At 41.9% G+C, this 18,302-nt stretch overlaps 1 protein-coding gene across 1 annotated transcript in view; it reads left to right on the forward strand.

The window, feature by feature from the left end:
- Positions 1-18,155, forward strand: part of LOC138962605 (molluscan insulin-related peptide 7-like) — a 53,777-nt gene extending 35,622 nt beyond the window's left edge. The window contains exon 3 of the mRNA XM_070334479.1: positions 11,411-18,155. Within this exon, the coding sequence (XP_070190580.1) occupies positions 11,411-11,673 (263 nt within the window). The 3' untranslated portion in view covers positions 11,674-18,155. The remainder of the gene's footprint in view (positions 1-11,410) is intronic.
- The last annotated feature ends 147 nt before the right edge of the window (positions 18,156-18,302 follow it).

The following is an 18,302-nucleotide window of genomic DNA, read 5'->3' on the forward strand; positions in this document are numbered from 1 at the left end:
GAAAAGGCAAAGTAGGAAATAGTTAGCTGCAACTCTTGTAAAGTCAGATTGTTTCCGTGCAAACCCAAAAAGACTAGTCACATTTTATACGAAAATTATCCGATTCGCCCATGCTATGCCACCGTGTGCAAATATAAAATAATACAAGGCCTTTTTTCTTACTTACATATGTTTCCCCAAAGCAGAGTGAGCAGCTTCAAGAAAATGAGTGTTTTGAAAACATCATTTTAGGCAAAGTCGCTTCATACCCCCCTAAATGTGAAAGAGGCGATCAATTACTAAACTGAGGGTATGACACCCGACAGTTTGTTTATTTCATATGACGACGATACATAAGATAACAAAATACTGTCACTTGTTGATTCGTCTTTACACTGTTATTGTTAGGGGTTCAAGCCATTCCTTTTTTTTTGCAATTCAGTAGAAAACGTCACCACAGCTGATCGACGTCGTCCTCCTCGTCATCACAGGGCTATGCAGACAAGACCGTTTCGACGTCAAAACAACGCTGGCTTTGTGGTATCTTCGTCCAACGTAGTCCACGTAGCTTGCGATCAGCTGGTTGTATGTCACCAACCTTCCCCATGCCAAACGGTGCAAAAGAAAACCGCCGTTGATGACGTAGTGTACGTCGTGGACGTTTTCCTCTTCATGTTTGGCGAGAAACCAAATGTGGGCAGCCAGAATGTGCTTTCTGGCTTCTCGTGGCAGATCTGAGGGCTCAAACAAAGATGTTGGAATGTTAGAGAGCTCATGTTCAAAGGCTGATGGCAGCAGCTCTGGAGTGGCCTCTAAGATCCTGACTAGTCGCTGGAACATTGTTGGGTCAACATTGATGGCCTCGCCTTGAGAGGACACCACAGACTCAAAGGCTTGGGTGACAGCCTGATCACTCTTCTTGAGTGTGAACGGTCGGCAAGCGAAGACCCTACTAACCATGTCTTGAATGACGATTTGTCCCAGTAGTTTTACTGTGTCCACATTTACAGATTCGTTTGCGACTTTTCCGCTGGAGAGAGTTTTCCGTCTCCGCTGAATGAATTCCTCCTCTGGAAAAACTCCAGAATTTTCTTAGTGTCCGCGTGTTCCCTTTTCTGTCTTGACTTGCTTGAATCCTTATGCTGGTCACTTGTAATGAAAGGCACACCTGTCACACGCTGCATGCCAAGTATTCACACCAGTCTTTCACTTTCATCCATGCTTGTTCCCCTCGTCAAACCTCAATTTGTCTTTAAGCTGCGCATCAGAAGCTGTCCAATAACGAGGTCTGAGGACAGTCCTGCCCAGTATCGATCGCTGCGCCGGATGTTGTGGTGGCCTTTCATGAGCTGCTGATATACAGCAGGTTGTATTCTTTGTAGCTCAGACATGTGCTGAAGATACTGCCAAGCACATTTCAAGTAGTTGGTGTGTCCAGACGCAGCAAAGTGTGGCAACATTTCCAGGACACTCTGTACATGCAGACTTCTTCTTCTTCTTCTTCTTGGCGTTCGCAGAGGTTACACGATCAGACGGTCCAGCACAGCACTGGTGATAAATGTTGTCGTTTTCTCCAACTCCTGTCGACTGCCGTATTGTTTGGTCTGCAAGGGAGTTGCCAGTTTGTGACGGCCACACTTCTTTTCGTTCCTCATCTAGTAAGGGACATCGCTGTAAGATGTGTTCCACTGTTTGGTCTTCTTGACCGCAGGCACAGGTTGGTGATGGCGCCAGCTTGAACTTTCGGTTCATGTGAGCATTGAGCCTGTTGTGGCCAGTACGCAGCCTGATGAGGTTGACTTGCTGCTCTCTGGACATTGTGTGGTAGTCATCTCTGTTTGTCCTTGGCCTCATCAATGCCTTGATGATTGTCTTCTGCTCACTAAAGCTGACACTGTTTTCAGGTTGGTCTTCCACGGCTCCTTCTTTCGCCAGCTCATCTGCCCTTTCATTTCCTGGTATCCCACAGTGTGCTGGTATCCACTGGAGGACAACTCTTCTGGTTTGTCTGACCATCTGTAATGCTTTGGCCAGCTGTGGGTGTTTGTCGTTCTCTAGGGCCTGAAGGACTGAAAGGGCGTCGTACATGCAGACGAAAGTTGCCTGTTCTCTCATCTTTGATGGACTGACGGAGAATGTCTACCATCATGTCAAGGTTCTGTAGCCACAGTTGACTGGTTCTGCATATTGACAACTTCTCTTTATGTGCAAGTAGCTGATGTTTGATGTCTGAAAGAGTATTCACGAATTCCTCCTCAGACGGAACACTATGATTTGATGTACCGTAAACTACCTTGTATATACCCAGTATCAAGTAAACGCCCACCCCCTGCTTTTGGTCAAATTTTGTGCACAGGGTACAGTACCTAGTAAACGCCCACCTCCCAGTTTCGATCAGTGGAGTAGACAAGGAAAATGAAAAAATAAATTTCCTTCCTCGGAAATGTTTCGGGGAGTGGACAGAAAACGGGTTCTAGAGTGATTACAGAATCGCTATACATTTTTGACTGGGAGGGAAAAGAAGAAACAAAAGCTTCATCTTGGGCGAAAAGTGATGTCTGAAGAGGTTGATTTACGTGTTCTTTGATTTCTTGAGTAAGAACGGGTAGAGGGCCGCGTCGTCAAAGATATTTTGAAGTTATGAACTTGTTAAACAGACACTAAAGCAATAAGATTATCTTCGTGGTTTGCTTGCAGAATTCCCTGTGTGAGTGTGTGTGTGTCTGTGTCTGTGTCTGTGTCTGTGTGCCGTCTGTGTGTCTGTGTGTGTGAGAGAGAGAGAGAATGTGAGAGAGGAAAGTTTTGTGCAATAACGCATCCTTTGAATACTTCTATGCCAAATGACCAAATTATCGTTATTCTAGCAAAGGAACCGCTCCTGCAAAGGGTATAGTACCTAGGAAACGCCCACCCTCAACTTTTGGGCGAAATTGGTGCATAGGAGGGGGGTGGGGGCATACAAGGTAGTTTACGGTAATTGCGAATGAGCTTTGCCGCAGCCTTTAATAATCGTACATTGTACTTTCTGGGTCTCGGGATCTGCGGATTTAGGTTGTTTGTAAAATTGGCGAAGAATTTCGCTGGCTGTTTTTTTTAAAGAAACATTCGGCGTTCCTTTCTTCTCTGACAAAAACAATGTTAACGCCATAGTAGTCTTCGTGTATTTAGAACCATATTCCTGGTCTTTATAAAACCGAGTCAGCTTTCAATGAGCTGCAAGAGATCAGGCACTGTGACCTGCTCAATGTCGGCTTTGTTCAAGTACTCAATCTAGACAAAACAGCACTTATATCAAGTGAAGGAGTATATTCAAGAAGTGTTTAAACCATCTCATACAACATTACTTTACTTATTTTGAAAACTAGTAACTGAGAAGAAATACAGTTTTGCCATAGGTCGGCTTCCATACAAATGTTGTTTTCGGAATAATGAAAAAAGCCTTAAATTACAGTTTAATGTCATCCATTTGTATAGCATTAAGATGAACAATCAATACCCATCTCAGACGTATACACATTCAGTAACTCTGCTTCAGTTAGTTGTTTAAACAGACAGTTTTTTGCAAAAATGAACCAGCAGCAGACGACGCTTTCGCGCCAGCGCGCGTTGTGCGGCGGTACAGTAACCTTGACCTAGATGTATCAGATCGCCTTGTGTCGGCTATGGTCGGCAAAGTTGGTCACAATTTTTCAAAATGTAAATTTTATTTTCTTTGATTTAATTTTAGTACTTGTTTCCCCCATTATATAACGCTATATTCCTGATATGTGTAAACAACATATAACAATCTGTTAAATTATTACATTAAACATTGAAAAGGTATTATGTTGAGGTTAAAACTAAATATGACCGGAGTAAATGCAGAGTACAGCTGGGCATCTGTAATGCTGTACGCGTGATTGATTCTTGCACAAAGCAAAGTATTTGGGTGGTGGTATCTTCTCAGGACATGTTCCCATCTTCTCTTCTTTGATCTGACCAACTGCAACCTTCACAAGTTATTTCTAAAGTGGTTCACATGCTGTTGCTACTCCCCCAGTCCACCCGGTTAAACCATAAAGTTGCTCAACCACAGACCCTCGTGTCCCTGGTCAGCAGACACTTTACACTGAAGAAGGTCCGCTTGAGGTGTCACGCCAATTACCGTGTACGTGTGAGGTACTGAATTCAAGACAAAAACCAACTCTAGGAAAATCTAGGAAAGAGATAATGACAATACCTCTTCAGTTACTCACTCAAGTAAGTAGACGAGATACGATAAAGGGAAGAGAGACGAAGACAAAGATGAAACAGTGGATCTTGTGTGGAAAATGGGGGAGGGGGGTTCGGCCGCAAAAAAATCAAAGATGAATTTGTCAAACTGTGATTGTGATGGTTATCGTGTGTGTGTGTGTCCTCCGAAAGCGGCGTATGGCTGCCTAAATGGCGGGGTAAAAACGGTCATACACGTAAAATTCCACTCGTACAAAAACACGAGTGTCCGTGGGAGTTTCAGCCCAGACAGAAGAAGTGTGTGTGTGTGTGTGTGTGTGTGTGTGTGTGTGTGTGATAACACGTATGTTTGTGTGTGTGATAACACGTGTGTGTGTGTGTGTGATAACACGTGTGTGTGTGTGTATGTATGTGTGTGATTACACGTGTGTGGTGGGTGTGGGGGTGTGTGTGTTTGTGTTTGTGGGTGCATGTGTGTGTCTGTGTGAGTGTGTTTGTGTGTATGTGTGTTTGTGTCCCTCGACGCGTGACATTATATGCCAATAAGTTGAACAAAAACAGGGTTCAAGTGGGAACACCTGAACAAAAGCAGGAGGGGGACGGAAGACACTTTATAAACTCAGTTTTTTACTACGAAATTTTGGCCTGGGAGAAGACACCCCATCCTAAGTGTCTCCTCACCTACCCGTGAAGTATGCTTTAGGGCTTGACTAGACAACCCGATTGCACTCACTACACGGTATAAAGAGAGCTAGCACCGTTCAACCCGACCGATTCAAAAGAACAACATTCTTCCCCTCTGCCAGGCAGGCTTCAGAAAGGGTCGAGCCTGCATGGAGCATGTGGTAAAACTTACAGCCCACATCAAGAAGGCTAAAGCACGAGGCAGAACAGTGCTGGCAACCTTCTTCGACATTAGAAGAGCATTCGACACGGTCTGGCATGGAAAGCTAATTCAGAAAATGTCCAATATGGGGATCTCAGGGCGCCTGCTGGAATTTGTCCAGGAATTCCTCACAGACAGGTCCATGGCTGTTAGAGTGGGGCAGTCCATCTCTCAAACACATGTCAGTCCTAGATATGGGGGTGCCTCAAGGAAGCATCATAGCCCCCATATTGTTCAGCATCATGGTCCACGATGCAGCAAACCTGAACCTCAAGGAGGCCTCATTGTCTCTGTTTGCCGATGACATGGCCCTCTGGGAAGCAGTCGACTGCAAGTCAGAAAGAACAATCAAAACAAAAATGGGGCGGTACCAAGCAAAAGTCGACCAGATCGCTGACTACATGCAGACGAATGGCTTTGAGCTATCTACCGAAAAAAACGTGTTCATGGCCTTCACAGGAGTGCAGCTTGTCAAAAGGACATGTTCCATTACCATAAATGGGGTGCAGCTGGTGCCAGCAGATCAAACCAAGTTCTTGGGAGTGACATTCACAAGCTCTCTCAGTTGGGGCTCACACATAGACTCACTTGTGAGAAAAGCTCAACGCTCCCTAAATCTGATAAAGGTTCTGAGCAGAGAGTCGTGGGCAGCCGGAAAACCATTGATCCATCTTGTCAGTGCCCTTGTTCGGTCGCGCCTCAGCTACGGCCAAGAGGCTTTCTTTGCAGCTCCTGACAGTCAGTGGGTAAAGCTTGAAAGAGTAGAAAGAGCCGCTCTCAAAGTGGCGCTGGGGGTCCCCAGATCAGCAGTCTCCACTCTACTTTACCAGGAAGTGGGATGGCTGCCACTGAAAGAGGAATTCCACCTCAGATGTGCACAACTGGCTGTCAGAATACACTGTGTCCCAAACACGGCAGTGGAAGTATTTACCCCAGACATGGGAGATACCGACCACATGCAATACAAAGCTCTTGAATCCAAGACTCATACATACCAAACAGTGCTCCCAATATACAACCATGTGAAGGGCATATGGGAACAGAGTGCCCTGTCCAAGGAAAAGCTGGTTACAGGTGGTACTCTTCCTTACCCTCCATGGCTGCTTGAAGCCCCAAATCTGATCATGGACTATGGAGACGGCCTCAGAAAGGCAGAAGACCCATTGCTGCTAGCCACAGTTGCAAAAGAAAAGATCGATCAACGATTTAAAAGCCACCTACAGGTCTTCACAGATGGTTCGATCCTGCACGCATTGACACAGTTGTGGGTCTCCATTCTTGTCTGGCATCTCAACGTGTTTATCATTAAGCTATTGTGTTCAGACTGTCTTTGTGGCTGTCTGGAATGCTGATTTGTTAGATGGTGGGCATGTGTGTATGTGTGTGTGTGGGGGGGGGGCGTTTGTGTGTGTGTGCCACGGTGTGTGTGTGTGTAGGGGGCGTATGTGTGTGTGTGGGGGGGGAGAGCGACTGGTGTGTGTGTGGGGAGAGAGACTGGTGTGTGTGTGTGTTTGTGTGGGGGGAGAGAGACTGGTGTGTGCGTGCGTGCGTGCCTGTGTGTGTGTGTGTCGGCTTCGTCCATCTCCCTCTAATTCTAACCTCTTTTTTGCTCCTTTTTGTTCATGCCTGTCAATGTCTTCTGTTTTTACATTTAGTCAAGTTTTGACTAAATGTTTTAACATAGAGGGGGAATCGAGACGAGGGTCGTGGTGTGTGTGTGTGTGTGTGTGTGTCTGTCTGTCTGTCTGTGCGTGTGTGTGTGTAGAGCGATTCAGACTAAACTACTGGACCGATCTTTATGAAATTTGACATGAGAGTTCCTGGGAATGATATTCCCGGACTTTTTTTTCTTTTTTTCGATAAATGTCTTTGATGACGTCATATCCGGCTTTTTGTCAAAGTTGAGGCGGCACTGTCACACCCTCATTTTTCAATCAAATTGATTGAAATTTTGGCCAAGCAATCTTCGACGAAGGCCGGACTTAGGTATTGCATTTCAGCTTGGTGGCTTAAAAATTAATTAATGACTTTGGTCATTACAAATCTGAAAATTGTAAAAAAAAACAAACATTTTATAAAACGATCCAAATTTACGTTCATCTTATTCTTCATCATTTCCTGAATCCTAAAACATATAAATCTCTCTCTATATATATACGACGTGTGTGTGTGTGTGTGTGTGTGTGTGTGTGTCCGCGATGCAAAGCCAAAGTTCTCGGTGGATCTTTTTCAAATTTGGAGACCGTATTCAGCTACACCCCGGACATAACCTCATCGATGAGATATTTCAACACGTGCTCTCAGCGCTGAACCGATTTTGGTTTTTCTCGGTTTTTCTCTGGATCCATTCCCAGTAACTCTTCCTTATCTTCTCCAGTGTTTTCAGCGTTTATCTCCCTTCCTTCGTGTGGCGTCAATCCATATTCCCGTTACTACGTTACTATTTTTAGAATGTCACGATTGCACCCGTAAGTTGTCCTTACTGTAAAAGTGAAAAGGTCGAATCAATTTATAGCCACGCGAAAAATACACTGTCATCTATCTCTATATATTTATAGATATAGATATACATATATATATATATATATATATATATATATACGGCTTCTGTGTGTGTGTGTTTGTGTTTGTGTGCGTGTGTGGGCAACACCTGAGGATTGTAGAGTTCTGTTTGTGATGTGGTCTAGCGGCTTTGGTGTGTCCGTATGTTTAGGCCTCCGTCGCGATATAACCTTTGTGGTTGAAAACGACGTTAAACACCAAATAAAGAAAGAAAGAAAGAAAGATGTTCAGGCCTTCCTTCGAGAAGCCATAACAGTTATTCTCAATCCCGTTTGAGTGGACTTCGCCTTCAAAGGTGATTGTGGTGTTTTGGCACTCGGTTACATTTGGCGTCGTCGACAGCGATGGGACTCGACATGAAATGTTCAGGCCACTGAATCATTTTCGTGCTGTTCCCATTCCACCTGGGAGGGACCTAAGTTCATTCAAAGGGGGTCGAGTGTGACAGGGAGACTACCGTCGCCCTTCACAACAGACTCTGCAGAGTTGTTCGCCTTAGAAGTTGTGGGCTTTCCTTGCATGTACCCGTAAGTTGTCCTCACTGTAAAAGTGCAAAGGTCGAATCTATTTATCGAAAAATTCTGTGTGTGTGTGTGTGTGTGTGTGTGTGTGTGTGGAGGCAACACCTGTGGATTGTAGAGTTCTGTTTGTGATGGGGTCTGGCGGCTTTTGTCTGTCTGTATGTTCTGGCATTTGAGAAGCCATAACAGATAATATAGGGCTAAAATATAAGCTCTAAAATTCTCAATCCCGTTTGACAGGACTTCGCCTTCAAAGGTGATTGTGGTGAACCGCCACGCTGTCTGTCTCTGTCTCGCTATTCACCCCGGCGAAGCCGGGTATTCCTCTAGTATGTTATATTTGGATTAAAAACAAGCTCTGAAAATTAAAAATATAAAAAATTTTGATCAAAATAAAATTTTCGAAATCAATTTCAAAACACTTTCATCTTATTCCTTGTCGGTTCCTGATTCCAAAAACATATAGATATCATATGTTTGGATTAAAAACACGCTCAGAAAGTTAAAACGAAGAGAGGTACAGTAAAGCGTGATATTGAAGCACAGCGCAACCGCTACCGCGCCAAACAGGCTCGTCACTTTCACTGCCTTTTGCACTAGCGGCGGACTACGTTCAGTTTCATTCTGTGAGTTCCACAGCTTGACTAAATGTAGTAATGTCGCCTTACGCGACTTGTTTTCTTCTTCTTTTTCGTCATCTTCTTCGTCATCTCCTTCTTCTCTCTCTTTCTCTCTTTGCCTCTGTCTCTCTCTCCCCCCACTTTCTCTCTCTCTCTCTCTCTCACTCTCTCTCTTTTTCTCCCTCCCTCCAATTTCTCTCTCTCTCCCCCTCTTTCTCTAGTACTCTCTCTCACCCCTCCATTCTATCTCTCTCTCTCTGTCTCTCTCTCTATCCCCCCCTCTCTCTCTCTCTCTCTCTCTGTCTCTCTCTGTGTCTCTGTCTCTCTGTCTCTCTGTCTCTTTCTAATATTTAAGCAGACCTTTGCCGGGGTGGAATGGAGGAGGATAGGTAGTGGGCGTATGATCCACGAAGATGCGGCATACCTTTTAACCTATGCATTGTTCCATACCTGGTATATCATAGGTCCTAGGCTGTTGCAGAGAGTGAAATCTGCCTTTTAAGTTCGAGCACAACTAAAGTCATGATTTTCATAACAATAACATTGAAACTTAGCAACTCCTGGCATTATTTTTATGCCTTTTGTTTGCACGCTGTTTCTTAATATTATTAACCTGAGACAAGATTAGAAAAAGATGAGCACAACACTGCCTCACAGGCCTGGCAACATCAAAAGCAAGGGCTGCTGCACATCTTATTCATATCTGAAATAAACCCTTTTTGAACTCGGTTGCTTTTCTTTTTGGACACGACACAATCCAGTCGAGAGACATCCTGCTTACTGTTGCGCGAGCCGAGAAAATGTTCCCTCTTTAACTTCACTGCGCTGGCTGCAAAACCCCTCCGCACGGAGATGTTTTCAGACACATTAGACACAGGGTGAATCATAAGAATAGTTTAAATCTCTTGTAAAATTGCTGTTCAAAGGAATAATTATTGAAGAATATTGCTATGGAGGATTTTTTTTTCTTCTGATGCCTGAAAATACATTGAAATTACGGCATCGAGTGCTGAACGTGACAAAAGAGGGATGGACTGACATGGCAATCAACGCAACGACTGATTAACAATTGAATTGTCCAGTTCACTGTTGCCCGGAAGTCGGAAGGCGTGGGCTGAGGAGCGCGGGAAGACTCCTTCTGTAGAGTTAAAAGCGCGGAAGACCTTCTGTAGAGTTAAAAGCGCGGAAGACCTTCTGTAGAGTTAAAAGCGCGGAAGACCTTCTGTAGAGTTAAAAGCGCGGAAGACTATCAGACATCACGTCGTCACAACATAATTGCATAACTAACGTATGACGGCTTACTAGTGCCAGAACCACATTATTGTAGTTATCACGTGAAAATTACAATAATGTGGTAAAAATTACTAATTTTTAAGAGAAACTTACAATTACAACTTACATTTTCACGTGTTAATTATACTCATTTTCACGTGAAAATTACTCATTTTCAGTTTTGGCTCGCTTCCTGACGGATTGCTAGAGCCAAAACTGAAAATCAATAATGGTCACGTGAAAATGAGTAATTAACACGTGAAAACGCTAACTGACATTGTTCATTACTATTCAGTTTCACGGGATAATGATAACCCCAGGTTTTGGCACTAGTAAGCCGTCATACTCATGGGCAGCGTTTGCAGCAGAGTCCATTCCATTGTTTTCAATCACTTGCAAGGCCCGGAGCAGAAGTCACGTTAAAAACCAGCATAATTGGCCTCTCTTGGAGTAGCGTATGTTACCTAACGAAACAGGCGAGATAGGCATTTGTCTTGCCAATCTCACCCACAACGGAAGTCACAATTCCAACTATAAAGATTTGCTCTGGTACGAACAATCTGGAGGTTTATTTATGTTTCTACAAGTATCATCCTGTTGTCTAGTGATTTGTTTAAAGTGTGTTGCTCGTGGTATTTTAATACAAGCCTCCAAAAGCCTTAATTTGAAAGTTGTAGTCTTCACTTTTGTTTCTACTAATGCCAAAATGATATGAAGACTTTGTCTTCAAGTCTTTTATTTGACTTGAGCCTTTATCAACTTCTTCTTTTTCTCAATTTTTTTAATTTTAATTCAAGCCTCCGAAGGCCTTTCCTTGAAGGTTATTGCAGTCTCCACTTTTGTTCTATCAATGCCAAAATGATATGAAGACTTCAAGTCTATTACATGTATTTGACTTTATCAACTTCTAGTATCTCTCGAACAAAACGTCAAAAATGAGATATTTGCAATGTTCTTGTAATCGTGAGGACGTACTTCACCCATTATGACCATGTCTTCTGTTGTCAATTTTGCAGTCGGTTGTTGTGGTTATTCACGTGGGAATATTCTGATGATAGTAGTTGCTTAACCTTCTGGCTCGAGTGTATATATATAAGGAATTACGCCAGCGCAAGGGTTGTAATCAGCAGTATCAATAACGTGGAACCCTGAGCGTTGTCTTCAACGTATAGACAAGCAGTTGTAAAGTCATATCCAAACCGCATTAAGTGCTTTCCTTACCAAAATCCCAAACCAAAATCTATCTGTCGTTTTGCAGAAAAAGATGAAGTCGAGGACGAGTTATTAGCATTTTTGTGGGCGCCATTTTTGTTTGTGGGTCAGTCACCGTGTATCACTTTCTATCTGTCGTTTTGCAGAAAATAACGAAGTCGAGGACGAGAGAGAAAAGAGCGGCCTTGATGGCGCCGTCGCTCCGACGGAAGAGAGCAAGCTCTTCATGTCCATGCTACCCGGCATGAAATCCACCCTGCCCAGACCTCTGCCCTCCGCCGCTACCCGGGGTGGGGCCATTGCTGCCAAGAGAGCCTACGACGAACTTCCCCACGTTCAGAAACGCGGAGTGGTCTGCGACTGCTGTTTCAACAAGTGCCGCCCCAGCGTCCTGGCTCGCTACTGCTAGACCTCCAGGTCTAGGCTTCCCAAAGCCTACTTCATGGCCTCCTTGGGGCCTCCTTCAGGCCTCCAAGGTCGCCTGGACCTTTTGGAGATGTTGTTATCGCTGTTACTGCCATGGCCTATCTCTTCAACTGCCTGAAGTTGACTTTGGTCTAATTACTGGCGCGCGGGTTGTGGGGAATGGACGTTATATATCGGTATACATGCTTCGTGTTGATTTTTGTTGGTCCCTTTGCTAACCGCTTCAAAACAAGTCAAGAAAAGGTGTGTGTTGTTTGTCCTGTAAGTTTCTATCACTTATCATTACTGCGAGTATGCGAGTTGATTTTTGTCCTTTTCCAATGATTAAAAATGGCAGTCATCAAACGCTTCTCTTCTCGCCTTTATTTCTGTTTCTCTATTGCCATTACTATCAGCAGTCTTGATCGCCTGTTCTCATTGCATAATGCTTATCGAACTTTTAGGAGAATGATGTAAGTGAAATCCATGATATATTGCAGTTAATTAAAGCTTAGCTTATTAAATCTGAAGAACTTGTACGTATTGCCTTGAGGGTCTTTTTCGATATTTAGCCAAGGTATTTTAGCCAAGTAATCCAGAAACACGCCTTGACTGTTTTATGGTGCGTTGCGCTTTTGTGAAACAAAGTTGCGCTAGGTTATATATATCAAACGCCCAAAGGAAGTGGCATAGCCACGTGGCGTTAGCTTTGATATTCCCCAGTGATAGATTAAGCAATGTTTGTGTCATGAGTTAAAAAAGAAAGGAAAAAAGAAAAAGCAAGTCTACGTTTGGCTTCTAGGAAAATCATTCCACTGCAACAGATTCAAAGAAAAAAAGGTTCTTTAAACCGGCACTTACAACTTTATATATCAACACTATACTCAATCACAAAATTATCCAGGTTATTTTATTTTGTGCTTGAAAGAGTTCCTTGAAAACGTTACTAGTAAACGACACTCATTATTTTGTTAGAAAAATGTAAAATCTCGATGAACTTTAAACGGAGACTCACCCATTTTTATTGTTGAAAAGGTTTCATATGTTTTATCAGTACAACGAAAATCAGAGAAGAAATAGACACAGTTTCGGTTTTTTCACCCATCATTCTTTAACTTTTGAAATTTGTTTTGTTCTTTTCATGATCACACAGTCAATATACCCATTGATATGTGATTTTCGCGAATTTTGACAATGACGTAACATTTATCAATAGAAAATGTTTGTTTTTCTCCAAATTCTTGCTAACCGTTATCATTTTTCGACATTGGTACATCAAACTTCTTGAAGCAGAAATAGTCTGTGTATCAAAACTTCTATCAGTCCTTTACTTATGTAAAAGATCTTTAGTGGTTTTCACGCCGAGCATATTTGAAACAGTTAAATATTTCACACAATCATGCATTCAGCTTTGACGAAGTGAAAAGTAAAGAGAGATAGACTGTGTGCAGCCTTTAACAATGACCCGCCGTACGCTTTCGCTCCATTTCTTTTGTATTTTTCGCACACAAAAATCAAACCAAACTTAAGCAAAGAAAAGTTAGTTAGTTAAATAGTCAAACTTTACACAAAATATTAATGTTACATTGATTTGAATTGTACGCTTGTTTATAATTTATAAAAACAATCATGTATTATTATATCCAATCAGTATAGTCAAATTTCAAGACCAAATTGTACCTAAAAAGTTGGTCTGGATGTGGAACAAACTACAGCTTTCTATGCCTTCAAACACCAAACTGTCAGTCTGCCTTTAACGAACTGTTAATTGATCTCCAGATTTCCGTAGCAACTGGTTCTGCTTCATAAGCTGTTTTATGTATATACTCTTCCCGTTTTCTTTATCATTTGATGTTTGCGGCAGTTGTGTAGTGTGAATGCTTTTCAATATTTACTGTGGTGTATTTCTTTGATAACAGAAATGAACTAAGATTTTTCTTCCACAAATGTGCACATTTTGGAGGGACAGAAATATATTGTTGGCGTGAAGCCAGTTAAAAAAAATGTTTTTCATGATTCATTACTGACAAAAGCAATGAAAAAGAGGATTTACGCCTAATTTCAAACAATTAACATCAAATTGAAGATTTTTCCATTTGAATTTAAAGACGAGTGCAAACTTTTTTTCAGTCTTCAGACTGTCTTTCTAAAATGTTTAATGTCTTTGTACAGATTCAAGACTTATTTTGTATCGATCGTTGCATTTTTGACCAATGACCGGCACGGTTGGCCTAGTGGTAAGGCGTCCGCCCCGTGATCGGGAGGTCGTGGGTTTGAACCCCGGCCGGGTCATACATAAGACTTTAAAATTGGCAATCTAGTGGCTGCTCCGCCAAACGTCTGGCATTATGGGGTTAGTGCTAGGACTGGTTGGTCCGGTGTCAGAATAATGTGACTGGGTGAGACATGAAGCCTGTGTTGCGACTTCTGTCTTGTGTGTGGCGCACGTCATATGTCAAAGCAGCACCGCCCTGATATGGCCCTTCATGGTCGGCTGGGCGTTAAGCAAACAAACAAAATTTTTGACCAAAAAGATTTTCCAAACTTCACAAGTACTGAAATATGTAACATTAACAACACTTTTACATTAAAAGATAATCCACCATTAAATACTGTAGTTTGATTTGAAATGTCACAGGGCAAAGAATAATGTCCTATTGATGTTAAGGAAAAAAGAATCATATTAAATTATGAATTGTAACATTCGTACTTAAAAGACACTTTTCACCAATACAAGAATCAAAATCAAACAAATTTTCGAAATTACTCAGTCAAAATATTTTATGATCATTTTTGCCTGGAATTCAGTGATAAAAACGTCTCCCTTTTTCTTTTTTTCACACGGGAAGCGAACGTCCCTCCTATTTCTCTAACTACCCTTCTTTAACAATTTAAACTTGTATTATCTTTTTTTATTGTCTATTTTTTTTTGCTGGTGCTGCAATTACCTCGTAGGAAGCCCGGTGTTCCGAAAAAAAAAATGTATGCTTTACATATCTCATATCTATATACCTCTTTTACATTAGAAAAGTTAAGTTTTCTACTAAGAACGAACGTATACGATTCATACTTCAAGACCCCCCGCGGGTTAGGGGGAAGATGCTCCCCAGCATGTCGTAAGAGGCGACTAACGGATTCTGTTTCTCCTTTTACCCTTGTTAAGTCATATATAGTCATATAATATAGTCAATGTTTGTAAAGATTTTAGTCAAGCAGTATGTAAGAAATGTTAAGTCCTTTGTACTGGAAACTTGCATTCTCCCAGTAAGGTCATATATTGTACTACGTTGCAAGCCCCTGGAGCAATGTTTTGATTAGTGCTTTTGTGAACAAGAAACAATTAACAAGTGGCTCTATCCCATCTCCCCCCCCCCCCCCCTTTCCCCGTCGCGATATAACCTTCGTGGTTGAAAATGACATTAAACACCAAAGAAAGAAAGAAAGCCTGACATTGTGATTGCTGTATGTGTGCAGCCGATACCCTTCTCACCCATCACTTCACTTCGCAAATTGTGTACACACTGAAACTTTGAATCAAACGTTTCGGATTACGAACAGAGTGCTCGGAGTTCGTTCTTCGTAGTAAACTTTACCTCTCTATTCCCGTACTTCCATTTAAGAACGAGAATTAATTGTTATCGATGTCATCGCACAAAGTTTTAATACATTTGTGTTATATATTTGTTAGCTACGGCAGCGTAAACCCGGTTTTATTGGCACAATTAGATCAGGCTCTGTCCATGTATAAATCCTTTTTTTTTTTTTAAAGCACAAGGAAACCAACTGCCTTCATTACACTGCCAGTGTAGCTTTATTTTCGATGAGCAGTGTATGTTGAGTGAGCTGAATTGTAGCCTGCATGCGGAAGCGTTACATTTTACCATCGAGTGCCATTATACTGAAAAAAACGGACCGTGTACATGTGCATGCAATGCCATATTTTGTTCATGTATTGAAGGCACATGTATTCTGTCCGTCAATCTAATATTGCTGCTACCAAACTACATTGTGTGCATGCATATATCAGAACTCCATCATCTTCAAGGGTCCTAACATCTGTCCATGATATACATACATCCATTACTTTTTTTCGTTATATTGCTCAATTAAGCACTTAATGCGTTCAAAAATGGTAGACCGCATAAAATATCAATGTTTCGTGCATGCAAATGTCACGATATACGCCGAAGGCGAACAAACGAAGATAAAATTACGGAGTAGGACATATATCTTAATGCGTGGGATTTACAAGCCTTTATATTTTCGGTCTGCTTTTGCTTCTAAGATTTGTGCATAAAAGTTGTGCTCTGCGTGTTGATAACTTGTGGTTTTCCTGTCGGTTATTTTTCTTTCGATTTACTACTGATGTCACCTTTGTGTCGCACTGGTGTTATGTGTGCTCACAGTTTCTTGTCTCGTAAGTTTGTACTGGGAAGTCTGGTTTTTTTCAGTAGTCAGGCCTAAGTTCTGTTCGTAAAGAAAGATTTAAATACAGCAAATTTAGAGCAGCTACTTTTAATTTTGGAAAAAAAGAATTTGTGTGCTTAAGGATTTGATGTGCTGTTATTGTCTATGAGTAGTAATACCGAAAAAGTGCATTTTAGTTATGTGAATTGAAATCAGCTGTGATTCGTTTATGCCGTAATTTTGCAGATAATATTGCTATTTGTAGATTGTCACTGGTCATTATACGCACTTCAAAGGTGTTCTGTATGTTTCTGTTACGTGCACCGTTAATTTTAAGATGAAACTCGAAAAATGGTTCAGTAAACCAAACAAAATAAAATGTCGTTAAAATTAAAATAGTGAAACAAACGTCAGTTTCTGCTTGATTCCTTTGTTTTCTTTAAGAGACGACAAATCCAAATCCCCCCCCCCCCCCCTCCCCTCTTCTCCCCTCGCTTTCTTCAGCAACATCATCATTCTCCAACCTTCATCTTCTGTCTTAACCAATGATTTTAGTCAAGCAGTATGTAAGAAATGTTAAGTCCTTTGTACTGGAAACTTGCATTCTCCCAGTAAGGTCATGTATTGTACTACGTTGCAAGCCCCTGGAGCAAATTTTTTATTAGTGCTTTTGTGAACAAGAAACAATTAACAAGTGGCTCTATCCCATCCTCCCCCCCCCCTTTCCCCGTCGCGATATAACCTTGAACGGTTGAAAACGACGTTAAACACCAAATAAAGAAAGAAAGAGCAATTTTTTTATTAGTGCTTTTGTGAACAAGAAACAATTAACAAGTGGCTCTATCCCATCTCCCCCCCTTTCCCCGTCGCGATATAACCTTCGTGGTTGAAAATGACGTTAAACACCAAATAAAGAAAAGAATGTCTTAACCATACACCCTAAGGCATGGAAGGTTTTGCTTTTCAAAAACTCAGGTCGGCCAATTATACAATTATTTGCACTTGCCCGCATTGGGCATTTATTCTATTACAGTAAAGACAATTAGTTTGTGCAAGAAGATTACAGAGTTCTTGGAATAGAGACGCCAACGCACTTAATTCCATCATTCGCAGAGGCTTCGTGATTGTTTAAAAGACAACCCTCGACAACCTGAGGGCCCAATGAACTTAAGAATGGAACTACGTGATTATTCTATTTGTTAAAATCCAAAAACAAATTAACTGCCAACGGTCCAAAATTCAGAATTATTATTTTATTTGTTGCTTTGTAAATTACCCACACAAATATAAGAAAAGTTAGTTTAAAGAACGTTGAATTATTGACGAAACGGAACATGTTCAGGCTCCTGTTGCGTGGTGATTAGCAGAAAATGGAAACTCATGCCCTTTTTCGTTCTGTAATTGCCATGCAGCGGAAAACGCATGCCTTTCTACCTTTCGTTGCTTGCCTCGGAAAACATGCTTTGCTTCGTGTGCGTGATGTGCTCATTCAAGATACTATAATCTCAAGGCTTTGGGGGAGGGGGCTGAAAAATCCGGTGTAGCGATGTCAGCCTCTGTCACCTTTCTGATTCGGCCTCATTGATCTTGTATAAATTCCACACTGAACAAAAAAAACACCCTTCGATAGTACTGACGATCGACCTTGGGTACTTTACATTCATGGGGTCAAATTTGTGCAAACCATGTTTTTAATTTAAACTTTTCTCATTCAAGGGACGTAACCACTCAGTACACGTTTTCGAAGAAATCGAATATTGGCGTGAAATCTGTAAAATTTCAACACCAATTTCCTTAACATGCACGAAACTGACATGCTTTTCGTGCTTCAATAAGTTTACTGCTTGATCAGGAAACAACATTTCAGTCTCGAGTATATATCGAGTCAGAAAGGTGACCGAGGCAGAAAGCCGACAACGGCACTGCAGTGGAAGATGGCTGGTCTTTGACTTTGAGACGCTGTGGCCGGGACATGTGCTGACAGCAAGCCGCGCAAAATTGTACCCCAAAAATCTGCCTTTAACCTGGGCTGGTGGACAGTTAAAGAAGCTTGGAATAAAGAAACTTTTCAGTTTTCCACCCATGTGTGTGTGTGTGAGAGCTAGTCGTGAGGAAAGGGACATGCGTGTGCATGTGAACGTGCATAATTATGTGTGTGTGTGCGTACATGCGCGTGTGAGTGGTGGGAAAAAGGGCATGAATGGGCGTGTGCATGTTCGTGTGTGT

Source organism: Littorina saxatilis, linkage group LG3, assembly GCF_037325665.1.
Source record: "Littorina saxatilis isolate snail1 linkage group LG3, US_GU_Lsax_2.0, whole genome shotgun sequence".
NCBI classification, from domain to species: Eukaryota; Metazoa; Mollusca; class Gastropoda; order Littorinimorpha; family Littorinidae; genus Littorina; species Littorina saxatilis.